Source organism: Oncorhynchus kisutch, linkage group LG21 (genome assembly GCF_002021735.2).
Source record: "Oncorhynchus kisutch isolate 150728-3 linkage group LG21, Okis_V2, whole genome shotgun sequence".
In the NCBI taxonomy this organism is placed as follows: domain Eukaryota; kingdom Metazoa; phylum Chordata; class Actinopteri; order Salmoniformes; family Salmonidae; genus Oncorhynchus; species Oncorhynchus kisutch.
Window position 1 is genome coordinate 21,000,999 of NC_034194.2, and position 27,966 is coordinate 21,028,964.

The 27,966-nt window shown below is 41.8% G+C and overlaps 2 protein-coding genes across 2 annotated transcripts in view; both read left to right on the top strand.

Moving 5' to 3' along the window:
- The window catches only part of LOC109866177 (protein enabled homolog), an 82,947-nt gene extending 73,170 nt beyond the window's left edge, over positions 1-9,777 (top strand). Inside the window, 5 exon segments of the mRNA XM_031800464.1 lie at positions 95-149; positions 414-480; positions 6,113-6,197; positions 6,622-6,679; positions 7,045-9,777. Of these exon segments, the coding sequence (XP_031656324.1) occupies positions 95-149; positions 414-480; positions 6,113-6,197; positions 6,622-6,679; positions 7,045-7,082 (303 nt within the window). The 3' untranslated portion in view covers positions 7,083-9,777.
- A 3,233-nt stretch (positions 9,778-13,010) lies between these two features.
- Positions 13,011-25,373, top strand: LOC109866178 (delta(14)-sterol reductase LBR). Its single transcript, XM_020454740.2, has 14 exons — positions 13,011-13,179; positions 15,778-15,952; positions 16,164-16,349; positions 16,657-16,728; positions 19,077-19,248; positions 19,491-19,684; positions 20,281-20,335; positions 20,537-20,731; positions 20,927-21,030; positions 22,616-22,741; positions 22,821-22,989; positions 23,114-23,194; positions 23,310-23,432; positions 23,619-25,373. Exons 2-14 carry the CDS (start codon positions 15,782-15,784, stop codon positions 23,777-23,779), a joined length of 1,809 nt encoding a protein of 602 aa, XP_020310329.1. The 5' UTR covers positions 13,011-13,179; positions 15,778-15,781; the 3' UTR covers positions 23,780-25,373.
- Positions 25,374-27,966: the final 2,593 nt, after the last annotated feature.

Consider the following 27,966-nt stretch of genomic DNA (forward strand, 5'->3'; position numbering starts at 1 on the left):
ACTTAAAAACAGGTCATATATTCACAGCTGTTTATCTGAAGCTGCCTGACCTATATCTTCTGACCTTTCAATGCCCTGTGCTTCTCTCCAATAGGATGAGAGCGGCGAGGGCAACACAACTCCCAAAGTGTCAGCCTGTAGTACACCTGGTGAGTATAGTATACAGTACAGGACTGTAGTGGTCAGAGATATATGAAGGACCAGAACAGCAACATGCACCTTCCACATTCAGATCACCAAGATCCTAGTTAGTTTTAGCCAGCAGTTCATGTAGTTGGACAGATCTATTTATGTCTGTAGTTTAGCTCATATTTTTCAGTCTGTGGTTTGTTTGTATTATTTTGTTTGTCTCCTGATAGTGGTTCAGTTCTATCAGTGTAGTATGTCCAATGCTTTTTTTGTTTCCTCCTCAGACATGCCCAGAAAACCTTGGGAGAGGACTAACACTATGAATGGTAGCAAATCCCCGGTCATTGGAAGGTAAATACCAGCATTCCATCCCATAAATGGGCTTAGATTTCAACCGTGTGCTTTCATGTGCAAATGTCTATATTACATAGTCACTGAGTCTAAAGCTATAACTGGGTCAAACACGACTACGTCCAAATATCCTCTCCCTATCTGAATCACTGAGCGCCTCAGCATTGCCGCTCATCATCACGTGACTAAAGAAGGTGCACAGGACATAGCATGTCACACTGCTGGGGTCCGACCCCTGGGCTTGCTGGTTTATGACTGGTTAATAACATGACTAAAGAAGGAGCACAGAGCATAGCATGTCACACTGCTGGGGTCCGACCCCTGGGCTTGCTGGTTTATGACTGGTTAATAACATGACTAAAGAAGGAGCACAGAGCATAGCATGTCACACTGCTGGGGTCCGACCCCTGGGCTTGCTGGTTTATGACTGGTTAATAACATGACTAAAGAAGGAGCACAGAGCATAGCATGTCACACTGCTGGGGTCCGACCCCTGGGCTTGCTGGTTTATGACTGGTTAATAACATGACTAAAGAAGGAGCACAGATCATAGCATGTCACACTGCTGGGGTCCGACCCCTGGGCTTGCTGGTTTATAACTGGTTAATAACATGACTAAAACATGCTTGCCGCTAGGCTACCGCTAGCTAGGCTGTCCGTAGCAGTGAGTGTTCCTGGGATGTGTCAATCAAAGCCTACAATTCCAGGTTTAATTGCAGGGATTTAAATGAGGGTTTGTCGACGAGAAAGTCTTCTGGAAATACACTTCTAGTATGTGCAAAACAGAATGCTGCCCTCCCCACAAGTCCTTTTTTGTTTTCATCCTCTGAGAATGTATGATATTTTTTAGATGAACTTCATTATAAAGAGGCCGGTGTAGCATTTTAGCATATTAGCAGGAAAAGACAATTACCGGATCCTTAGAAAATTCCAAAGCTTTATCAATGTAAAGTTAACTGAAAACAAATCAATGTATCATCAGTAGCTGTTGTTTTTCCAGATTCCCTGGTAGCTATACTCAGTCTGCTGTCTGGAGCCTGTATGTTTGGTGTGGGTTTGATTAGGGAGGGGACCTGGGGTTATAGGACAGCACTTTTAAAAGCTAGTCTCTCTCTCACAGACGGGGGGTGGTGGGGGGGGGGTTGTGACTTGTAATTCCCATATCTCTATTTTGCCAACAAAGTAATCACCTGATTGCTAATGAACACTAGGTATAAAAATGGTTTATTGTTTATACATGAAGAACCAATCTAAGTATCTACGAATACATGTAAACTCTTCCAATTGCTTTGCTTTAGTATACACACATACTCAACACTGACTCTGTGGCTGTGTGCTACTATATAGTGAGCAAGATAGAGGAGACCCCTCCCAGTGCTGTGAATATTCACATCCGTGCCAACTGTCTCAGAAGAACCCCATAGATAAGGCCACACAGCCCTGCATTCGCAGATGGTCGTAAGTAATTCCTCCCCCATAAACTGGTATTCATATCTGACCTATAGAGGAGGCCAGAGGACCAGAGACCACTACAGCAGACATACAGACGCAAACATACACACACACACATACACACACTACAGAAAGACAGCTGTTGGGAATCGTAACAAGCTAACATTCTTGTAACCTAATGTTACACCTTTCCTACTCTCTTGGCTTCCACTTTCTCCCTGGCAAGCTGTTGGCTGTTCACGGAATTCATTTCCTCACCGCTTTCACACTCGGAAAGTGTGTCATTTTCTTTAATCATTTCCTGCAGTTGTAGCCCATGGTGATTTTCTTGTTGGCAATGGTTTCCTGTCACAGCTGATCCAGTAGCGGAGATGCATGGCTGTGTGTGGCTGCTGCACTGTTTGTGCATGCTCTAACTATAGCTGCCTTTTTCTGAACTCTGACACACAACGTCAACCTGATTGTGTTTGAATTGGGCTGAACTACTCAATGTTAGCTGTGTGAACTCATACGGCTGGTGTGTGTGTAACATGTTTGCTTTGGTCTGGCTTTACCTAAGGCATTAAGCTATTCTACTCATGATTCCAGTCATAGGACAGATTTCCAGTTCATTTACTGGTTCACTTTGCCTAAATCGACACTGAACAAAAACATAAACGCAATGTAAAGTGTTGTTCCCATGTTTCATGAGCTGAAATAAAAGATCCCAGAAATGTTCCATATGCACAAAAAGCGTATTTCTCTCAAATTTTGCGCACACATTTTTTGCATCCCTGTAAAATGTGAAGTTTTATCACACAACACAATGCCACATACAGTTGAAGTCGGAAGTTTACATACACAAAGTTGACTGTGCTTTTAAACAGCTTGGAAAATTCCAGAAAATTATGTCATGGCTTTAGAAGCTTCTGATAGGCTAATTGACATACTTTGAGTCAATTGGAGGTGTACCTGTGGATGTATTTCAAGGCCTGCCTTCAATCTCAGTGCCTCTTTGCTTGACATCATGGGAAAATCAATAGAAATCAGCCAAGACCTCAGAAGAAAATGGTAGACCTCCACAAGTCTGGTTCATCCCTGGGAGCAATTTCCAAATGCCTGAAGGTACCACGTTCATCTGTACAAACAATGGTACGCAAGTATAAACACCATGGGACCTTACAGCCGTCATACTGCTCAGGAAGGAGATGCGTTCTGTCTCCTAGAGATGAACGTACTTTGGTGCGAAAAGTGCAAATCAATCCCAGAACAACAGCAAAGGACATTGTGAAGATGCTGGAGGAAACAGGTACAAATGTATCTATATCCACAGTCAAACGAGTCCTATATCGACATAACCTGTAAAGCCACTCAGCAAGGAAGAAGCCACTGCTCCAAAACCGCCATTAAAAAAGCAAGACTACGGTTTGCAACTGCACATGGGGACAAAGATCGTACTTTTTGGAGAAATGTCCTCTGGTCTGATGAAACAAAAATAGAACTGTTTGGCCATAATGACCATCTTTATGTTTGGAGGAAAAAGGGGGAGGCTTGCAAGCCAAAGAACACCACCTCAACCGTGAAGCACAGGGGTGGCAGCAGCATGTTGTGGGGGTGGCAGCAACATGTTGTGGGGTTGCTTTGCTGCAGGAGAGACTGGTGCACTTCACAAAATAGATGGCATCACGAGGAAGCAAAATTACGTGGATATATTGAAGCAACATCTCAAGACATCAGTCAGGATGTTAAAGCTTGGTCGCAAATGGGTCTTCCAAATGGACAATGACCCCAAGCATACATCCAAAGTTGTGGCAAAATGGCTTAAGGACAACAAAGTCAAGGTATTGGAGTGGCCAACACAAAGCCCTGACCTCAATCCTATAGAACATTTGTGGGCAGAACTGAAAAAGTGTGTGCGAGCAAGGAGGCCTACAAACCTGACTCAGTTACACCAGCTCTGTCAAGAGGAATGAGCCACAATTCACCCAACTTATTGTGGGAAGCTTGTGGAAGGATACCCGAAACGTTTGACCCATGTTAAACAATTTAAAGGCAATGCTACTAAATACTAATTGAGTGTATGTAAACTTCTGACCCACTGGGAATGTGATGAAAGAAATAAAAACTGAAATAAATAATTCACCCTGCTATTATTCTGACATTTCACATTCTTAAAATAAAGTGGTGATCCTAACTGACCTAAGACAGGGAATTTTTACTAGGATTAAATGTCAGGAATGGTGAAAAACTGAGTTTCAATTTATTTGGCTACGGTCTATGTAAACTTCAGACTTCAACTGTATGTTTCAAGTTTTGAGAATTATACAATTACTTCCAGCCGGCCTCACAACCGCGTATGGCGTTGTGTGGGTGAGCGGTTTGCTGATGTCAACGTTGTGAACAGAGAGCCCCATGATGGTAGGGTTATGGTATGGGCAAGCATAAGCTACGTATAACAAACTCAATTGCATTTCATTAGCTGCAATTTGAATGCACAGAGATACTGTGACGAGATCCTGAGGCCCATTGTTGTGCCATTCATCCGCCGCCATCACCTCATGTTTCAGCACGGTAATGCACGGCCCCATGTCGCAAGGATCTGTACACAATTCCTAGATGCTGAAAATGTCCCAGTTCTTCCATGACCTGCATACTCACCAGACATGTCACCCGTTGTGCATGTTTGGGATGCTCTGGATCGATGTGTACAGCATGATAAAATCTATACAAAGGAGTTGTCACGCTGCATGAGGCAAATGCTGGTCACAGCAGATACTGACTCGTTTTCTGATCCACACCCCTAAAATTATTTTAAGGTATCTGTGACCAACATATGTGTATCTGTATTCCTTGTCATGTGAAATCCATAGATTAGGGCCTAATGAATCAATTTCAATTGACTGATTTCCTTATATGAACTGTAACTCAGTAAAATCTTTGAAATTGTTGAATGTTGCGTAATTTACAGTGCATTAGGAAAGTATTCAGACCCCTTGACTTTTTCCACATTTTTTTACGTTACAGCCTTATTCTAAAATTGATTAAATTTGGTGGGTTTTCCTCATCAATCTACACACAATACTCCATAATGTATGAATAAAAAAATTAAATAGCACATTTCCATAAGTATTCAGACCCTTTACTTTGTCGAAGCACCTTTGGCAGAAAATACAGCCTACAAGCTTGGCACACCTGTATTTGAGGGAGTTTCTCCCATTCTTCTCTGCAGATCCTCTCAAGTTCTGTCAGGTTGAATGAGGAGAGTCGCTGCACGGCTATTTTAAGGTCTCTCCGGAGATGTTTGATCAGTTTCACTCATGGATATTCAGAGACTTCTCCCGAAGCCACTCCTGCATTGTCTTGGCTGTGTGCTTAGGGTCGTTGTCCTGTTGGAAGGTGAACCTTCGCCCCCAGTCTGAGGTCCTGAGCACTCTGGAGCAAGTTTTCATCAAGGATCTGTCTGCTCTGTTAGTCTTTCCCTTGATCCTGACTAGTCTCCCAGTCCCTGCCACTGAAAAACATCCCCACAGCATGATGCAGCCACCACCATGCTTCACCGTAGGGATGGTGCCAGGTTTCCTCCAGACGTGACGATTGGCATTCAGGCCAAAGAGTTCAATCTCGGTTTCATTTGACCAGAGAATCTTTTGTTCAGTATAGATTCAGTTTGCTCAGAGCATAATGATACACAAACTAACAAATCAAGTTCATGAAAGGACCTTATACTGAATGTGGGCAAAGGGTTAGGTACCCTGTCAAATGCGCTCAGCTGTTTTCAACTAGTGTAGTTATCAATTTTGACACATGGATATGAAAATCATTATGGTACATTATTCTCTACCATGCCAGATTTGTAGATCAATTTCTCAATACTGAATTTTAAAGAATGAATGTTGGAGTATGATGACAATTTTCTCTGTGTGTTAAATTCTTTAACTTCCTATGTTTCTTGCTGTGTTTTGAAATCAAACTGTCAATTTGAATGAATTTGTACTTTCTTTCAAGTTGTTTACGTTTGTAACTTTTTTTTTTAAGTGATTGAAGTGTGATGAGTGAATGCAGAATGTAGAGAGGAATAACCCAGCCACAGTAGATACTTTTCTGTCTGGTTTTCCTCCAAGAGTGACTTCTGGACTCCCCCTCGACTACAGCCCCAATTTAGGTATACTACTGTAACTTTTTCTGTTTATCCCGTCTACAGACCGAAGTCCACAACCACACCGACTGGATCCCTAAGTGCCAACGGGGTGCCAACAGAAGGTCTCGACTACGACAGATTGAAACAGGTATTCAGAGGACAGACTTGCTATTTGCTGGCAGAACAGTGGAGCTATAGTATTTTACACAGCATACTACAGAGCCCTGAGAGGGTGTGCCCAATGACTGTGTCCCATGCTGGGGCAATCCCTCCCTCCTCCCCTATGAATGAGCCTGTTAGATAAGTGCAGATTCTCCTTATACCCTCCCTATCTGTGCCCACAGCAGCAGCCTCAGTCAGAGACAGAGGAGTAACACAGAGTGGTAACACTATGGGCTTACTAACACTCATTCAGCTCTCTGGGACAGTATCTCTCACTGATGCTAATGTCACTGTTCCGTCCCTCTGCTTTGGTGCAAGTTTCAATCCATTTCACAAGTTCAAAGTGCCTGTTTGAAACAAATGCTTTGTTTTTCCACTGTCTCTAATTGTCTTTGCAACCTTATTTTCAGGACATTCTGGACGAGATGAGGAAGGAGTTGTCGAAGCTGAAAGAGGAACTTATTGATGGTAACTGATTGCTTGAGCAACCTGATGCACATACAGAGGGCGCTTTATATTTGTCCTGTTCCACTGCATGTACAAGTGGGTAACCTGTACGAGTGTGAGGTGTGAATTGGAAACGTGTTTTCTGCATGTCCCAACCCCCCATATGACGCCCTCGGAGAGTGGGGTCACGGCCAGGGCTTCTGCCGCGTAATAAGTGACAGGGCGTGAAATAAGTTCCTCAAAGCACAGGAAGATCTTGCGTTCAGTTGAGGCCCACTGTACCTTTGTCATCAGAGAATTAGCATTGCACCTTTCACGCCACTGCATATCACACCAAAGACAACACAAAATACCATATAACTGACATGTTGTTTGTCTGTCCACAGCCATCAGGGAGGAGCTGGGAAAGTCGAACACGGCGTAGAAGGATCTCACCTGCCTGTGCATTACATCCATTACCGGACATCTGCGACAGGTCAACTTCAGATAGGACAATCTTATAAAGAACCGAAAAAGGAAAACAAAAAAAGTCTAAAAAGGTAGCGACGATAACAATAATAACCGTATTAATAAAGAAGACAGTGTTTTGTCGGCAGAACAGCGTCAGACACAGCTGGGGACGAGGGAGAGCAGGAGGCCGAGGGAGAGCAGGAGGCCGAGGGAGAGCGGGAGGCGTGTAGCATGGGAAGCACTGCTGGCGTCCATCTTGTGAAGCCTGGCCGTTCCTGCCATTTTCCCGCAGCCTCACCTGGAGGACAGGACACAGTCTTAAAAGAGGAGTGACTGTCATTATGCAAAGATTTCTCCCTTTGTCGATAACACAAGAAAACAAGGAAAATCAACAAATAAAAAACTAACTAATATTGAACTGTATACTGTACTAACCATTGAAGTGTGAGAAATCAAACAGACAGCATTTACACTAAGAATTGGAACAGTTAGCGTGCAATTGTGATTTCATAGTGAAAAGACACATTTAGTGGGTGAGTGTGAAGTTTGGAGGCAGGAGGATAAGGGAAGTAGGACTCAGTTCCCCATAGGGCCATAGGAGGGAGCCTCTGGGTGTGAATGAAGGACTGACTGATGGACTTGGTATAGTCTACTGCTGCAGGACTCTGTAAAGCTAGTCTTCCTTAAATACTATTTTAACCTGAATATGTACAAATGAAGAAAAAACGATATCTAGAAGTCTTTCAATCATGTCTGTTTTAATGTAAACTATGGCCATATCAAGTAGCTTAATCAACTCTTTACATGATGGTCTGTCTCTTGGTCTGTTTGGCTTCGTATCCGAATATCATTATCTTCTTTTTTCTATAACGAGCTACTGTTCTGCATTTCTGTGTGTTGCAGGCTGATGAGACAGTCACAAAGGGTATGCCTTTCGTAATGTAGCTCTTTACCAAACAACCTCTGTCAATTAGTGATGGTTAATAATGCTAAAATCACCATGACCAGATCTGGAGATGGAGCTATTTGAAATCTCTGTACTGTTATTATGAGCTGAACTTTTTTCTCTCTCTCCCTCGCAATTTCTGGACGATTTTTGGTGCATGTAAGGTTTTGTACGGTGAGGGTCGTGAGGCTGCCACGAAATTGAACTATTGTCCATTGGTTTATAAGCAATAAGTGTAGCATCTGGGTTGAATTTCCCCCACATTATTCCTTTTAAATGTTTGTGTTCTTTTAACTCCATTCTGAACGGATTCATTCTAAGGATGTGACTGTGACAGTATCTCCTCCTTTCCACTATATCCACCTCCTCCATAGATTCTAACTGTGTGAAACAGATGGGTTGAGAAGAGATGGTTGAACAGACCCTCCCTGTTTATAGCCATTTATGTACTGAATTTACTGAGGAATGCCATTATTTTTTCAATTCATGGTATTTTGTTTAATATCTTTTAATTGATATTGCAGCTAAATTCTATATTCTATTTTTTTTGTTGCTGCATTTGAAAGAACTAGTAATGAAGAAGGGCGTGAGGGACACCCCAGAAATAGGTTTGTCTGCATGATGTATCCATGGACATGCTTGTGCCATTAAGTTAAGTGTTTCACTTGCGCTTAATGATGATTTATTTTTATTTTTTGAATGCCTTTATTTCCTCCCCTATAATTTGAAGTTCTGATAATGGCCCACCTTGTTTGACTCATTTGGTCATAGGAATGGCAACAACTTTTTATTGGGAAAAAAAAGTACAGTACAGTTCCTAATAATCTCGATGTACAATCAACTGAGAGAAACCAAGTCAACCTGAGACTGGTGTGAAAGAAAGAACTGTCTTCAATGTAAAACTCTATTGCTTCTATTCTCTTGATTTGCTGGTAAGGGGATCGACTTTGATCAGGGTTATATCATGGCAACAGCTGAGGTGTGGTGGTGAGCATTATTCAAAACACTCCCCTTGTGTGTATTTTGCTCAAACACAACTCATTTCATTCTCTCTGGATCAAAGCATAGGAAGGTTTGCACACGAGTGTTTACAGCATCGATTGCACTTTATAAACCCATCGAAATTCATGATACTATGATGAACCTGCTTACAAGATGCAGCCATCGCCAAGAGTGTGACTATCGCACCAAAGGTTTCAGCTACAATCTCCTCCTACGCACGTCACGCTCTACTGAGTCGCCTTTTGTTTCATCATTGTCAAGAGAAGGATACATATCTATATATCGATTTCTTTGGATTGAGTAGTGAAACGTTCTGATCAAGGATCATTCGTATCTACGGATAATTCTGTTTGTAATCTTCATGGTTTGTGCCTTGTTCTGTATTTGCATTTAATATGTAAAAGATTTAAAGACCAGTAATAATACTAGGAACTGTCAAAATCTTCTTCTTCTTTTTTGCATCCTGGTATAGTTATTTTAAAGGGAGAATAATATCCGTTTCAAAGTACAGACATGGTGTATTTTCCTCATGCCATTTGTATGTTGCAGAGCGGTTTAGGTTCTTGGCGCTTGGAAATCTGAAAATAAATATATCCTCTAAATTGAAAACATTTGATATCAAATTGTTGATTTTTGACCCCAAACTCAGATTTTGCCATCTACTGAGGGAACTGAAGCTGGTGGACATAATAAAAAACATGCGGGAGAAATTAAACTGAATGTCTCAGAAATGTATTTATCAGCTTCCTTTATTTTTTATTTTATTCAAATTGTACCATACCATTCTCATGTTAATTACAATTTTCTTACATGCTAACATTGTTTTGTTTGAGCGAGTAAAATAAAAAATTGCAATACATGATCAAAAAGTACATTTGAATTGTGTGGTGTTAAATGAACATTGTTTCAATAACTAATTCCTACAACTTTTTAATCTGGATAATTCTCTCCTGTGGGACAGAATATGATGCACAGGATCTCTGAGACTGATCTAAAAACTTGTGCTGCATCAGCAGTTTCTCTGAGTTCTTCCCGGCCTTTGAAAATAACCTGTTTAGATCTGCACCAAAGAGAATGTGTGGGAGAGCATACCTGCTTTATATGCAGGGCATTCATCAAATATTAAAAAGCTTGATAACGATGATTCAGCAGAAATACTGAAATTGAGCTTCGGTGAGCACCTTGGACTCTTCTTGTCACATGGTTATTATCAGCCTTGTTTTACTCTTCGTTTCAGTGTTGAATACTTTGCAGATGTTGAGTATAAAGAGGTCATTACTGTATAGGGATTGTCATAAAACTGAACCAGCATTACAATTCAGTCCGATGTGTTAGTCACTCCCTTGCCACTTGTTCCTTGAGTAGGTCTAGGGAATTTTCAGCAGGCCTACTCCAATCACATCGGCCCTTACATCACTATTTCACACCCCATTAACAGAAACAGTTTCTGTCTGAGACCGAGCCCATCACAATTGCTAAGCGCAACCAGTTATCTGCATCTGGTCTTACTGCTTCTTTTCACATGGGTGACAAGATCTCACAGTGGGAGTCTACTACTGTGTGCAGTTGTTTTCAACATAATGAACAGTATAAAGACACTTCCTGGAGGAGGGCTGAGAAGTCTCATTTGAGGTTTTGGTGTTGCAGCCGGAGTAGAGCGAATGCTCTGCAAGGGCGGAAACTGCTGTAAAACAGGAAGACCCTAAGCGGCTGCTTGGCTTCATGAACTCAGAGGGAGAGAGAGGGCTGAGAAAACGCTGTAATTGGGCAGTAGAGATAATTTTAATTTTTTTCTAAATCTTTACGTAGTCATGAACTGTGAATGATTTGACACCTCTGCTCCGTTGTTTTCACTCTCCATGCAATCATTGCTTTTGATGCACAAGATAATGTTTCATGCAGTGGTGGGAAAAGTCCCCAATTGTCATACTTGAGTAAAAGTAAAGATACCTTAATAGAAAATGACTCAAGTGAAAGTCACCCAGTAAAATACTACATGAGTAAAAGTAAAAAAATATTTGGTTTTAAATATACTTAAGTATCAAAAGTAGAGGGCCTCCCGAGTGACACAGTGGTCTAAGGCACTGCATTGCAGTGTTAGAGGCGTCACTAAAGACCCAGGCTGTGTCACAACCGGCTGTGATCAGGTGTCCCATAGGGCGGTGCACAATTGGCCCAGCGTCGTCCGGGTTAGGGGAGTGTTTGGCTGGGGGGCTTTTCTTGGCTCTTCGCGCTCTAGTGACTCCTTGTGGTAGCCCGGGAGCTTGCAGGCTGACCTCGGTCATCAGTTGAACGGCGTTTCTTCCAACACATTGATGTGGTTGGCATCCGGGTTGAGCAGGCGGGTGTTAAGAAGCGCGGCTTGGCGGGTCATGTTTTGGAGGACGCATGACTCGTCCTTCAACTCACGAGCTGGTTGGGGAGTTGGAGCGATGAGACAAGATCGAAAAGGGGCTTAAAAAATATATCAAAAGTAAATGTAATTGCTGAAATACACTTAAGTATCAAAAGTAAAAATCTTTTCAAATTACTTTTATGTAGTTAACCAGATGGTGCCATTTTCTTGTTTTTTTTAATTGACAGAAAGTCAAGGGCACTCTACAACACTCAGACATAATTTACAAACAAAGCATGCATGTTTAGTGAATCCACCAGATCAGAGGCAGTAGGGATGGCCAGGGATGTTCTCTTGATAAGCAAGTGAACTGGACCCTTTTCCTGTCCTGCTATGCATTCAAAATGTAACATGTTATTTTGGGTGTCAGGGGAAATTATTTTATTTAGGAATGTAGGGAAGTGAGAAAAAAGAAGGAACCCTTGCACTGCTCTTGATAGTATCAATGCTCTTTAATAATCTTTACGTATCGGCCTCAAGGCCTTCATCAGAACTTTTGTTCTGTTCAGTTTTTTTTAGGAATGTAGTGAAGTAAAAGTAGTCAAATATATAAATCGTAAAGTACAGATACCAAAAAAGCTACTTAAGTAGTACTTTAAAGTATTTTTACTTAAGTACTTTACACCACTGGTTTCATGATAATCATCCTTCATAATCAGCATGTCTCAACATTTTCTTGCAATGTCTGATTCCTTGAATGTGGTTTTGCAATCATTCTAAGCCTATAAAGCGACATCTAAATTAAAAACACAGTTGTACAGTCAGTCAGAGCAATGTGTTGAAATTGAAGATTAATCAGAGCTTCATATTGTGAGGATAACACCAGCTGGTTTGTAAAGTTGAAAGCAACCCTGCAAAAATATGTGAATGTGAACTTGATCTCGTATAGACATTATTTGGTTGATAGAGGTATACCCCACTGGTTCTGCACTGTTTCTTCTAATTTAGTTTCAGCTAGATGAAATAACAAGCACTATATACCCTGGGCTTGAATTAGATTAAACATTTGCTCTGGTCTAGAATGCATGAGTACAATAGAAAGTTGGGAAATTATGTGTTGGTGACCTGTGCCATCTAATGCTAAGATCTTTCAACAGGTGTTTGTTTCATGAGTAATCAACAGCCTGTAACAAAGCTACCTGAGACATTTCTTTACAAATTTGGGGATGTTTAATTGTGGATTGTTACTGTTTAAACTCAAAATACTAATATGCTTTTATTTTGTATTAAATAAAACATGTATATGCTTTACAATTTACTACAAATCCAGAAAGTATGGTGTCATAGTATTTTCCATGCATACATTATGCTGCTGTCATGAACAATTCATCTAATTAAACATGAGTTAATATTTGTTGTAGTAAAAAAGTATATCTCCCACAGATTAAAACATAATTTCCTCCATTTTGTCCGGCGCTGGTAGACGTCTGACACCATAAACAAAGAAAACCGTAGGACACGCCGGTTACTACCAATCCGCACTCTGTTAAAATCCTCTGGCGACCAATCAGAAAATTTAATAATTTAAAAAGAATAGCGTTGTAGCCAATCAGCGGGCTTCGCGCCATCCTATTGAGTGGTGGGCTTGGCGGATAGAGGGAGGGAGAATTGGCTCGACATTTAGCTGCAGTTTTTGAACGTACGTTAGCGTGCGATTCACTTTCCTTCCAGGTTTTAAAGGGATATCTATGTTATTTTCCTAATTTGAGTTGTACGTGTTATCTGAGGGTAAGGGCGTTAATTAATTCTATAATTGATTGTGCATGAATGTGGCCACTTTAAATGTTTTTCCTGAGAACTTGGCCGCTGAACGTTATGGTATTGACTTTGTTTTGGGCTGCGTGGCTATGGGATCAGAACAGTAACACCTGCGCTGCAGCTGAGCAATTTCGCTAATAACCTAACTGCTTATAATGAATAGGCTAGCTAACTACCTATCTATCTATTGTCTGCACATATTAAAGCGTCGGTGCAATGATTACAATTGCAAAAATGTAAACATGCCCTGATACGTTAGCTAGCCAACGTTATCTAACATACCCGACTTACCACTAAGCAGCCTGCTAGTTTACGTTGCGTAGCTAGCCAGCATTAGCCGGGATTTGAATGCATGGCATTTTCCCTCCACCCGCTGTCACTTGAAGCTATTACAATGAACTTTAACGGAGTAGAGACGGCTAACATTAACGCGAACGTTAGCTAGCTATCCGTCTTGCGAGCGGTTATTTATTTTCACATTGCCTCATATTTTGGAGTACGGTTAGTTGCAGTCCCGGTAGTTAGCTACAACCTGTAGCTACCGTTTGGGACTGCTCTTCCAACCCAACCGTGTTGCTAGGTAACGCTAGTTTTTGGTTACTCAAATCACTCTGGTGTGCTGGTTAATGTTATATATTCAACTGTCTCCATGTTTTCATTTAATTGTTTTAATTTAGGCTAAATCTCCGGAATATCTTAACAACTGACTTGCGTGCACCATCATTTAGGGCGCTTTCACAAATCCCCTACGACCCGGTGTCCTGTAGTGTTTGGCACCCCGATTTCGGGCTATAAATCATGTGTGAAACGCAAACGGATCCTGGAGCTGCGCGGGTCCAGGATCCACAACCACCGAGCACGGGGTTATTGTGACTCGGCAGCGCGAGTCGCATGGAGCTTTTCTGCGGGTTGGACACAAGCGCGCTCGCTAGAAGAAGGAGAAGGCGTCTTGCTAATCACGCTTTAAAACGGTGGTTTTCAGGTCTTGTGAAAGCTAAACGTATTCCGTCAAACGCTCCAGGAAACCGAACCAGGGTACCGAATGTCATATGTGAAAACGCCCCTAACTGTTAGCTGACATTAAGATGGATGGCAAAAAAAACAACTAATTGGACGGTTGAACCACAGACAAGTCTTTGGTTAAACTTCTCTAATGAACACCTGGCGGTGGTTTGGTGAACTTTCTATAAAACCAATTACAAACACCATTACATTATTGTAAACGATTAGTTAGGACTGTTTTACGTTCTTCATAAAGTGATTGAAACGGCTTTAATTTACAATGTATTTTTAAAGGGCTGTGTCTGAGGTATGGCACAAAACAAAAGACGAGGGGCTGACTTTCGAAGCTCCCACCACATCAAACCTGGCATCTTTCCTGGAGTAGGGTATCCTGTCCGCATCGTTTAGCTAGCTAGACCTTTAACCATATGGAGGAATTCAACAGGGACGCCAGGACAGCAGGGTGTGTCGGGTTTTGCATTCATTAAATTGTATATATTTCAGCAGCTGTGATGTAACGTACCTTTTGACTTTTATTTGATGAAAAATGACACATACCAGTGAATAGTTGCTTGTGGTCATTACAAGGACTGAGTTGTCTAAGTATGTCAGGCACAGTTTTCTCCCTCTATTTAATATTTATATTCACAGGGACTATGTTTTCATAGTGTGTATGTGTTTTAAATAGTCCGTGGCAAGAACAGTTGTATAACCACTCAACCGCTTTCACTTGTTGATTAGACATGGGAGCACAACCTCTGTTAAACTTCTAAAATGCAGTTTCTGATGTTACCTGAACATTACTAGAATTCTGTGTACAAAGGCTATTGAGAGAGTGATAAAGGGGACTGGAATGGCAATGACTAGTTTTAAAACTACAGAGTTAACCCTAGTGGGGATGGGAACGTCAGCAATTCTGTGAGCTCTGCATCCCCTTCCATACCGCTGACCTCACTGCTCCATTGTGTCAAGTCTTCTGTCCCCCATTTGCATGTTCTTAATGCACACTGTGAATGTCTCATCTAGCCTAATCTGCCTAAATCTAGTGTGATTGGGGAAATGTCTGGAAGAAAAGTTGTCCCCGTCGTAGACCGTTTTGATACGCACACCCAATTCATCTGAAAAAGTGGATCATTGTAATTAGGGATGTTAACGTTTAGCTATTACATACATTTGACCGCGGTTGCTTATCAGTCTATGGGTTAATTTGCATAATTTGGTGGAATTAAATTGGCTCGTGTATTTTCCTTAGTCGTCATGTATTATTTATCACATGAGCACAGCATACAGATCCTAGTTTGAGGAGTGGAATAGCCTATCACCTGTCAGACAGCACGAGAGCAGCTCCTCAGAAATCTGGTACTGGAGTGAAACTTATATAAGCCCAGTCATGAAAACAGAAGTTTGAGCGAGACTGCAGTTTCAAAACCCTCTTGTATTTCAACGGGAGAGAAACATCCCTGATTTGAACCCATCCTGGCAGCGCTACATTATACATGTGGCAGTGGCTTAGACCACCCCATGATACTCCCCTGGTTTTTAACATGCTCTCTCTCTCTCCGTCAGGTAAATGAGGATGCCGGGTACTAGGTTTCAGAGTGGGGACATGGTGATGGGCCGCTGGCCTGGTAGCAGCCTGTTCTACGAAGTCAAGGTGCTGAGCTACGATGCCAAGATTCAGCTCTACACGGTCGTCTACAAGGATGGCACTGAGCTGGAGCTCAGAGAGGCTGACATGAAGGTAGGAGCACTCTCTATCTCCATGGCAACCATGTCACTGATGACATGACACAGATGGATGGAATTTCTCTATCTTGACAAGATTCAGGAATTTATTTTACTCAAATATTATCTTATTATATGTTGATTGCGCCATTGGTGCTGGCCTTTATAAATTCAGCTATGTAATAACAAGTTTGTAACCTTGCTAAATGCGACAACTTATGTTCCAGAATCCAACTGGCTTTAAACCAAGCCGTCGTTCTCGCTCCCGCTCTCCATCGCGGCGGCGCAGTCGTTCCCGTTCTCCAGCCAGGACCACCCGGCGCTCCTCGTCTCGCACCTTTGCCACGGAGACGCCTGCTGCACGCAAGGAGCCCAAAATGAAAGAAGTGCTGGAGATCAGACTCAGCCCTGTGGTGAGGAACACATGTCACACACACTGCTGGGATTTAGAATGGCTTTTTGTTTTTGAGTGTTTCTCTGCTGCATGTGTGTTGTATTCAGAATGCACTGTAAAACGCATGACCTCAGAGATGGCATTATTTGATAGTAGATCAAGCGTTGGCTAATAAAATGTAATAAATATTTTTAAACTTTTTGTGTATGTGTGACCAGTGGGTCCGTCTTTACATAGTGACACGTCTGCCTCTTTTTCCGTATTTTGTCATCGCGTTCCTTTTTCCTCATGTTGACGTTTTGCTTCCCTCACTCCATTTACCACAGGCTAGGCCAGTTGAGAACAATGGCCACAAGCATGAAAACAAAGAGAATGATACTGCTGACAAAGTCAATGAGGTGAGACTTTAGATAAAGTACATATTTTTATGTTAACGTTTGCATATATCAATAATGATGTCAATGCACCTAGAACAAAATTACATGTTTTTTGGGCTGTAAGCAAGTTTGGCATTAGACTTGTAACTAGGGACGCACGATATATCGAACATATCGTAATCGGACAATATTAGGTAAAAAAGCCAACATGGGTATCGGCCGATGTCTAGTTTAACACCGATGTGCAAAACCGATGTCAAAGCTGACGTTCATACCTATATAACGTAGGTACATGGCGTAATGATGACGCGTCAAATTTTGCGCTATACGTGCAACACAGCATTCATATACTAGCCCATAATGTCTGCTGTGTGGATCGAGCAACAAGTCGAGCAGTCATTTGAAAGAGTAACAAAATTTCAGTGAGACAACTCGAAGGTGAAATCCATTAAAGCCAAGATAATGGAATTTATTGCCCTTGATAATCAACCGTTCTCTGTCGTGGGTGGTGTTGGCTTTCGCCAACTGGTTGAGCACCGGTTAACACTACCAAGAACGCTATTTTTCCAACGTTGCCCTACCGGAGTTACACAGTAATAGCGTCACTGCTATTAGCTTCATGACATACATACGAAGGCGTGCCGTTTTGGGTCTTTGCGTGTCAAAAAAGATATAGTAGCACTCAAAGTTGTACAAAAAAAGTCTGCAAACACCGGTCATGTGTTTACAGTACTGCGTTGGTAATAAAGCATAATAATTAGTTCAACCTTAACTTCTGGGGTAGCTAGCTTTAGCTTGGTACCTAGCTTGCACCAATACAACCAGCCTGAAAACAATGACCAGTAGAAACTGCAGTCATTTTCATTATTCTTAGCAATTATTTAGGAATCCTTGTAAGTATTGTTGTTCGCCTATTGAAATTGAACTTTAGTTCATGAAAATAAATAGCAAGTCAGCTACGTAACCCTGTTGCCCAAAGCTAATGTTATAAGCAGCCAGCTAACTTCATCTGGCTAGTGAGGCTTGATCTGACTGTGTTGTGTTGTGAAGCTAGCCACAATAAGGATTAGGCACAATGGTAGAATTTGCTGTTTGCCTTCAAAATAAAAGTATGTCATTGACAGTGATGCAAATAGTATAATTATGCTATACTTTTATTATGAAGGCTAACCACAAAGTCCACTATTGTGGCTAATCCTTATTGTGGCTAGCTTCACATAGATGAGTCTGCCCATTAATCAAATAAGAACTGTCTTATAAATTAGCGTTATTTTAGATGACAGCTAGCTAACTATATAGCTAGTTAACTAGCTACTGAAACAGATTGTCGTTTTGCTGTTTTTGGGGAAGAACATTGTTTGCATCCATGAGCTAGCTAGCTTTTTTTTTTAAATGACCAGCACTGTAGATGCTCGAGACAACTTCTCCAGCATCATAGCATACGTATTGATGAATCATTGTGACATATGAGTGAGAGTGTAACCGATGTGTGATAACTATGTAAAAAAATGTATGAATGTGTTAAATTATTATGTGACGTGCAGTCATATTCAGGTCCTGATTGGTCAACAAGCTTATTTGACACGCAAAGACCCAAATGCCGTTTCATAAAAATCCTGGTTGAGATGGAAACGACTGAACAAATTATCAACTGAACAGCACAGCGAGTAAGTGAAAGAAATAGGTTTTGATTAGATTTTACTGGTAATGGGGACACAAAATAAACTTTTTTTTTTTTTTTTAAAGAAAGACCAAAGTTAAGACTGTAGATTCTCTCACTCTCAATGCCAACAAAATAACTTTTTTTGTGTGTGTGTAACCTTTATTTAACTAGGCTAGTCAGTTTAGAACAAATTCTTATTTATTTAGCTTGTTTGTGAATGGGCTTTTATATGTAGGAATGTCATGATTCATGTTGTACCTCCTGTGTGTTGGGAGGACTCTGCATGGGAGACTCAAACCTGTACCAAGCCCCAGCTGACTGAGCCACACACCACTTAGGGTCCTGCTAATGTTCCATAAGTCAGTCACATGCTGTTTGAACATGTGCTACCTCTTTTCTCTGCTCTATTCAGAGGCTCTGAGAACTTCTCATTGCAGTTTGCTCATAGTTTGTTAAATTAATACTTAGAATGCCCATATAACGCTGCCAACCTTGTAGTAAAAACAAACAATGGTTTATGGTGGTATTTCCTGCTATAACAAGTGTTCACGTTTCCTTAAGAGATGCACATCTACAGATAATTTGTGTGGCAAATAGAATGGATGTGCATTATGTTCCCTATGAGCTTAAGTCACTGAGGGTTAGCCATGTCTGTGTAAGTGAGTACCACCACTCAGCCTGACTGTCTAACCATGTCTACCTCCAGAAACCTGCAGAGGCGGAGCAAGAGAAGGTATTAGAGAGCCGCTACAACCTCAGACGCAGAAAGGATGACGGTGACGCCAAGCCAGCCGAGCAGACAGAGGAGGAAGCTGAGCCGAAGCCTGCAGCAGCCACAGCCCCCATCACCACTGAGCTGGAGTTTGGAGGGAGGCTAGGTGAGAGGAGGAACAGAGAAATGTGGCTGCTGTGCCTCTCCCAGCTTGTCATGTGCTGGATAGAGAATGTGAGGGGGGGATGGTGCTAGTCTGCAAACTGTTATGCCAATCAAATAGCACTAGGATGCACATTGTTTGACAAGAATGCATTTCGGGAGGGACAGTAACTGGTTAAATAAAGAAGACAGACAGACTACCTTATGGCTCCAGTCACTCAGTGTCTTTCCCCCCTGTGTTTGCAGGAGTGTCCTGCATGATGCTGTTCCTGCCTGTGGCCGTGTTGGGACTGATGGTGGTTTGTAGTCAGGAGGATGCTAGCCTGATGAGCCCCCCCCCTCTGCCTGCCCTGGACTCCCTGTTGGATCCACATGTGTTTGGCATGGTGGTCCTCTGGTTCCTCTTCCAGGCCCTGCTCTACGTGCTGCCTGTCGGAAAGGTAACGTGATCACCAATAACCTCACTGCTCTTCTGGCACGCATGTAGGATCAGCTTACTCTGTTCTAGTCATTGTGGAGAAAACACAGAACTGAACTATAGATGATCGTCTAGTGGGCCAACCATATTCTCAGAATTCTACTCCCACCATGATTGAAGACTACACACACACCAACCCCCCTAGAGTACAGGCCATACACATGACACCCATCCGTGACCTGGACAGAGCACATGACTGGCGCCTCGTTTCTGCTCATTAGCCAGGGCAGAAATGAGAGGAATCAGCAGTAGTAGGCTACTGTCCACGCTGGAACACTACAGGGAAGAATGGAAGGTTTTGTTCAGTTTCCTCTCCTGCTCATCTGCCTTCTGAATACAGTTGAAGCACACTTGCCTTTTTGAGAATGTAGGAAACGTTCATCACATGGCTCCCATGAAATCCTGTTCTCTAGGTCTGGGGAGTGTTTACATTAGTGAAAGGGGATAATGTAAGCTTTTAACATGTACAAAAAGTCCCCTGTCCCAGCTACATTATCCCTCTCATAATGTATTTCCTGTAAGGTTGAATGATGGTCCAACCTGTGTTTATGTCCCCAGGTTGTAGAAGGAATCCCCCTGAAGAATGGAGAGTGGCTGAAGTACAGAATGAACAGTGAGACATTCTCCTGTGTTTCATGTCTTCTTGTTTGTCATTTTGAAGGAATTAACTGGTCAGTTACTCCCAGCACATTGAGATCTCTAGTAAAGCACTATGCCAATGTATTTCATTAACATATAAGTCATGTAAGGAAAGACCCTTTGGTTGAAGAACTTCCTGTGTATTAACCCTGCATGTCTCCTCTGCCACCACCAGCCCTCCATGCCTTTGTGCTGACGGTGGCTGCCCTGGGGGCTGCAGTCCATCAGGGGGTGGACCTCGGCTACATCCACAGCCACTTCCTCCAGCTGGCTGTGTCTTCCCTGCTCTTCTCTGTCCTGCTCAGTGTCTATCTGTACGTCCGCTCTCGCTGGGCACCCCAGGACCAGCTGGCCCCTGGAGGAAACTCTGGTGAGTGGGTGTGTTTGTGTAGTTATCACTGGTAGAGAAAAGCTTCTACAATCTAGGCCTGATTTATTACATGACATCGGTATATTATGGCATGGGCCAGCATAAGGTTAAGGGCAAAGATTACTGTACTGCCTATTGGCATGATGCCTCCCAAATGGGTAACGTAATATGATTAATCTGCTCTTCTCACCTCAGGGAGTGTGATTTATGACTTCTTCATGGGAAGTGAACTCAACCCCCGGATCAAGGGCTTTGATCTCAAATACTTCTGTGAGCTGCGCCCAGGATTGATGGGTTGGGTAAGTTTAGTGTACCTAAACATGTTTCCATTTAGAGTACTTTTCAGCTGTATATTAGCCATTTAGTGTAGATTAAGCTGTTTTTATTTCCTCACACACAACTGCAAAAAAAAACAAGCTCAGTGTTCAGTTTCCCATTATGTGTTAAATGTGAACAACACAGAATAAATCCTAAAATCATACTACAGTACATTTCAGCGCTAGTTTGTCTGAGGTGCACTATACATACACAAGTATGTGGATACCCCTTTAAATGAGTGGATTCTGCTATTTCAGCCACACCCGTTGCTGACAGGTACAGTACTCATTCAAGGGTTTTCCTCTTTTTTTTAACCATTTAGTACATTGTATTATAACAATAATAATAATAGTGAAGACATTAAAACTATGAAATAACACAAACCATGTAGTAACCAAAAAAGTGTTAAACAAATCAAAATATATATTTGAGATTCTTCAAAGTAGCCACCCTTTGCCTTGATGATAGCTTTGCACACTCTTGTTCTCTCAACCAGCTTCATGAAGTAGTCACCTGGAATGTAGAAAATAGTAAAAAAAAAAGGAAAACCCTTGAATGAGTTGGTGTGTCCAAACTTTTGCAATCTACATAGACAGACAAACATTGGCAGTAGAATGGCCTTACTGAAGAGCTCAGTGACTTAACATGGCAGCGTCATAGGATGCCACCTTTCCAACAAGTCAGTTTGTCAAATGTCTGCCCTGCTAGCGATGCCCCGGTTAACTGTAAGTGCTGTTATTGATAAGTGGAAACGTCTAGGAGCAACAGCGGCCACACAAGCTCACACACTATAGAAGCTCACTGTAGTGTGTTAAACTGCCCCTGGAAGCAATGTCAGCACAAGAACTGCTCCTCTGGAACTTCATGAAATATGTTGTCATGGCCGAGCAGCCGCACACAAGCCTAAGATCACCATGCGCAATGCCAAGTGTCGACTGGAGTGGTGTAAAGCGCTACCTGCCCCAATGCATAGTGCCAACTATAACTTTTGATGCAGGCTGAATAATGGTCTGGGGCTTTTTTTGGTTTGGACTAAGCCCGTTACTTCCAGTGAAGGGAAATCTTAACGCTACAGCATACAATGACATTCTAGACCATTCTGTGCTTCCAACTTTGGCAACAGTTTGGGGAAGGCCCTTTCTTGTTTCAGCATCTCAATGCCCCTGTGCACAAAGCGAGGTCCATACAGAAATGGTTTGTTGAGATCGGTGTGGAAGAACTTGACTGGTCTGTATAGAGCCCTGACCTCAACCCCATGTAACACCTTTGGGATTAATTGAAACACCGACTGCGAGCCAGGCCTAATTGGCCAATATCAGTGCCTGACCTCACTAATGCTCTTGTTGCTGAATGGAAGCAAGTCCCCGCAGCAATGTTCCAACATCTAGTGGACAGCCTTCCCAGAAGAGCTGTTATAGCAGCAAAGGGGGACCAACTGCATATTAATGCCCATGATTTGGAAAAGTGATGTTCGATGAGCAGGTGTCCACATACCTTTGGTCATGTAGTGTATGGATTGTTTTGCTGTCTGTTTAATCAGGCTTGTGACGTCTGTGTTCTGTCCAGCTGGTGATCAACGCTGCCATGGCTCTGGCTGAGATGAAACTCCATAACCTGGACTACCCTTCACCAGCCATGATCCTGGTCAACTGCTTCCACCTGTTCTATGTGCTTGATGCCTACTGGCATGAGGTACAGAAACTAATGTTTTATTTGGTCTCTATTTATTTGGTTGTAGGATGTAATCTAATGGTTGACTGTTACTCCCCAGGAGGCTGTCCTGGGCTATATGGATACAACCCATGCTGGATTTGGCTTCATGCTGGTGTTTGGAGACTTGATGTGGGTTCCCTTCACCTTCAGTCTCCAGTCCTACTACCTGGTTTACCACCCCAGCCACCTCTCTCTGCCCTGGATCGTAGGCATCGTTACTCTCAATGGTTAGTCAGTACTGGGATTTTTTTCGTTTGGGCATTTGGCATACGTTTATATAAATCCTACATGTAATCTGTAATATACTTTTTGTTGTATGAGTAACAGTAGGATGTTGTCTTCACGTGTTAGTCATTGGATTTAGCATCTTCCGTAAAGCAAACTCGCAGAAAAATGCCTTCAGAAGAAATCCTTCAGACCCTACATTATCCCGTAAGTCCTCAATCCCAGTACGTCTTATTCCTGTATAAACATTAACAGGCCACCTGCCTTGATGAAGTTATTCTCTGTCATGTTGTTGGACTCGCTGTAACGCTGTGTTTTCCAGATCTGAAGACCATCCCTACTGCCACGGGGAAGAGTCTCCTGGTGTCTGGTCTATGGGGGCTCGTCCGTCACCCCAACTACCTGGGTGACCTCATCATGGCTCTGGCATGGTCACTACCCTGTGGTGAGTGATGGCTACTTAGTTAGTCATAGCTGGTTAGTTACCAGGTGCTGGTTAATTTGTTTGATTTGTTTTTCTGAGCTGTGCTGACCATGCACCAGAAACAGACCAGTAAATCTACACGTCTTGATATGTGTGTAGTGATATGAGGAGACGCTGAAGTGTGTGTTGTCTGTGGTCGTCCTGTAGGGTTCACCCACATCCTGCCATACTTCTATGTGATCTACCTAACCACCCTGCTGGTCCACCGGGAGGCCCGGGATGAGGCCCAGTGCAGGAGGAAGTACGGCTCGGCGTGGGACGACTACTGCCGAGAGGTCCGCTACCGCATCATCCCCAGAGTCTATTGAAACCTTCGCCACCCCGACCTCCAACCAACTCCACGGCCTCCAATTCTGCAAGCTCACAACTCAGCGCATGGCTACATGAGTTTGTAAACAACCAGTTGTTTGGAAATGAGAATTTAAAGACATTGGGACACTTGAATTTCAAAAAGGGAGAAGCTTGATTCTTGGAAGTTCTGCAGGAGCAGCTTTCTTTGAAGTGTGATGGTTTTATGAAGGTACACTAATTAGCTGGCTGAATTTGATTAATGCCCTTTAAGAGCGAAAAGGTTTCAAAATTGAAGAAAGAAGAAGCCTCAGTCTGTGGAAGGGATGTATATATTTTTGTACATAATTATTTGTATTTGTTTTAAACTTTAAGATGCCTGTTAACATTGCATATTTGATCTGTTTTTAAGTTTTCACTCCCATATCTAATTACAATATTTGCTTGGCTTTAATTTTGAAGTATTTTGTAATGATACCTTTGGTATACATTGCTTTTTGTGTATATTGTCAATGATGGGATTTAAATGCTCTTTTTATCTGTACAGTTAAAATGGGATTAACGATCTTCCTCAGGACTACAACATTCACAAAATAGCATTTAGACATATTTTTATATAGAGCTGTAGCCTAGTGTTAACTGAGTGTAAAATAAAAAGTATTTGGTTGTTTTAAATGCACTATGAAAGATTGTATTTTATACCAAAAGTCTATGATTTGACTTTGCTTACTCTGGTTCACTGTCAAATTCCTCCCCAGTCTTCTGGATCGTAGTATTGTTTAGCTCCTGTTATAGTCAGTCCCCTTTCCAGAGGGAAGACAACCAGTCTGTTGATCAAATCCACAGTATCTTATTTAAAACCATTACCATCTGCAAGGGCACTTAGACAGTATCCATGTTAAGCACCTTAAGTTATTCAAGACCTTACTTTTCAAAAAAGGCATCACAACCATATTTTTCATTTAGTGTTCAATTTTTAGTTTGTCACGGTGAAAACAGTCATACTTTCTGTACGTGCAATGAATGCTGTGTCGTGTGGTAACCACCTGGCAACGGTGTTTAATCCTGTGCAAGTATTTTCTGACCCAGCTGTAGATGAGCAGTATAGCAGCAATAGAATAACTAGAATAGGTTGCATTTTATGCAACTGAATGCAATGTAAATACTAGATTTCTTTGTTTTATTTTAAGTACAAAATATACAAGTGATGTTAGATCTTGTTTTACAATAGATATTTAAAGCTGCATTTGATTTAAACTGTTAATTGCCTAAATTACCACTAGCCATTTTTGTTTACAGCTAGATCTGCTGTTCTCTAGACAATATTACCATGTAATCTTAGAACATAACTTGTGATTTGTCTAACTATTTGTCATTGAGACCCATTCTGTATTCAACCTTTGTTTTGACTGATGGGACTGGCAACAATTTCCTGTTTGGGTCAGCTGTCTGTTTGTTGAAGCTAAAACAAGTTGGCTGTAACTAGGACAGTGGAAGAAGACCCAATGTTCATGATTTGTTCAATGTCCGTCTCCAACGGAAAATGTGACAATGGCTGGAAATCTCGCCTTGTACAAAGGTTTTGGAAAAAAATAAAGGTTTACACTTACAGTATCCATGTTATTCAGACATGTCTAACGATTCAAAACACAATGCACTGAGACTCCTAGAAAGAGCAGACAAGTGAAACAATGGAAGGTCAAGCAAACAATTCAACACTTCTGCGATGCAGCCAGAGGTCAGAGGATGGGGCTGGCTGCTGCTGCAGATCTGAACAGGACTAGAGATCATCCCCCAGCCCCCTGCTGCAGACACATAATCAATTTGAGATGCTCTAATTCATGTGACCCTTCACACTGACTGCAGTGTGAAGGGTAGATCCCCAAAATAATGTGTCTGTTTTGCTCTCAGCACATGTCACCAGAGAGATGTGAAAGTCTTCTCTGCAGGTGTTTGGTAGCCTGGTCTAACGTCTCTTACTCTTGCCAACTCCATTGCTCATTGTCAAGCCCAAGGAGTTTGCATGATAGTAATCAGAATGGCACTCGGGCTAGGTTGTTTGGTTATACTGTACCTTATTTCTATTCTCACGAGCAGATAATGTATTGCTGCAGCACTTCTACATAATACCTTTCACTTTTTCCAATTTCCAAGTTTGAATATTGTATAACAATAGTCCAGTTACAGGTTTTGGAGCATCGTTTTGAATCCGAGATATTAAAAGGTTTTCATTGAGACTATACATTGTATAATCCTGCCTGTGAGCATAGTCCTCCTCACCTTGCTCCCCAGCAGGGCTGAATCATCGCTTTGGTGAAGGGTACAAGCGGGCAACATTTGAACTCTTGCAGTAAAGCAACGGAATAGGAAGCAGTGGTGGTCTCAGGACTAAAGTTTAGCAGATCAGCTCCCCTACCCAGTAGTCTACCCTGCAGTCAGCCTCTGTCTCTACTCTAGGCTCTCTTCCACCCCTCACAGTTCTGCCACAGACACCATCCCAACATCTAGCTAAGGTCAAGAAACAAACAAGGTCACTGACATGGGGTAGCAAAGAGTTCAGGAAGTAACCGGAGAGATAAACATTTTGTACTTAGTAAAGCACCGGATTTACTTTTTGCTAGGTTTAATACTGTCTGCAATCTTTCCTTTTTAGTGGTATATTTCCATACCAGATCCTAGGATTGTAGAGCGATCATTATGGTATGTTAATGAGCCTATAAATAATTTGGACAATTCTATTTGAATAATTGCATGAACGTAGAGAATGGGATGGTAATGGAATCACATAAACAGCACTGGTAAGCACCTGTAAAGTACTATCCCCTTTTTAAACTTTAAACCTACCTTGCATTATGGTAAAGGATATGTGCAGTCTTGCCATAAGGCCAATGCATGAGGAAGATGTGTGTATTGTCCTTGCAGACATCCTTCGAGTCCAAGTCGACCTGACCTGTACTCTTAGACGTAATTCTATTGCCAAAGCTAATTCCTATGGAATACCATTCCCACCATCAATTTTATGTCAATACTATCTCAAAATGTTGAGATATGTAAGTCAAAAGATCATATAGGTTATGTTTCTTCATTTGTGGCGATTTCCATATATCCACGTTGCAGAGATCAATCAGCACAGCAGGCCCGCTGGAAAATGTGTGGCAAGCTGACATTTGCCTCAGCACTTTTTTTTTCTTTCATACCAAATACTGACACAAAAGCATGGAAAAGAGGGACAATACTGTTATTTTTATTGGTATTTACACATTACAGTGTAAACAATGGTTGAAATAATATATTGCACTTCGTTTTATACTTAATAAGGCACGAGGGGGTGTGGTATATGTTCAATATACCACGGCTAAGGGCTGTGCTTATGCACACGCATTGCGGAGTGCTGGACACAGCCCTTAGCCGTGGTATATTGGCCATATATCACAATCCCCCGAGGTTCCTTATTGCTATAATAAACTGGTTACCAATGTAACAAGAGCAGTAAAAATAAATGTTTAAAAAAATTAACGGCTGTCAGCCAATCAGCATCCAGTTTATAAATTAAAATATAACATGGAAACATGTTTTTTAGAAGCTGGATTGTATATGCCCATACACAAATATTAAATAATACTTTAATTGATCTACTAGTGTTTCATATTAACCTGACTTATAATTGTTCTATTCATTTAGAAGACTAACTGTGTTTTTGTTTTACTTTGTTTTAATGTATGTTTTGTTGAAATACAAAACTAGTACAGGCAGTTTACCGTGGAGTACGTTGAAATTGCAGTGTCTCTACGTAAGTAAACATTTGTCCGAAGAAGTATATTTTATTTCTCTAATTTACTTAAAGTGTAAAATGTCTTTAATCCACACAAAATGAGGAGAAGAGGGCATTTTCCACCGAAGTAAAATCAACCTTCTTGCCAACAAACTCAAAAAGGCTATAAAGTCAGATTTATAATTTGCCAGTATCAAAGTATCTGGTATTACCCCAAATAATGTTATGGCAGTAGGAACAAAAAGCGCCTGTGATACTTTAGATATGGTATAAAAAAGGGCAGACCAATAGTTATGTAGAGGAGGTGCTGACTGACACCTGTCACAAACAGGGTCAACGTCAGGATAGATCTTAGAGAGTCTGAGTTTAGTCCAATGAGTGCGGTGGAGGATTTTGCATTGGATTAAACCATGTTTGGCACAAATAGAAGAGGAG

Excerpts from the sequence above, each read along its gene's own strand:
- LOC109866178 (XM_020454740.2), top strand. The coding sequence starts at position 15,782 with ATGAGGATGCCGGGTACTAGGTTTCAGAGTGGGGACATGGTGATGGGC. Across the intron at positions 16,350-16,656 it reads AGATCAGACTCAGCCCTGTG|GCTAGGCCAGTTGAGAACAA; the intron begins GTGAGGAACACA and ends CATTTACCACAG. Across the intron at positions 16,729-19,076 it reads CTGCTGACAAAGTCAATGAG|AAACCTGCAGAGGCGGAGCA; the intron begins GTGAGACTTTAG and ends GTCTACCTCCAG.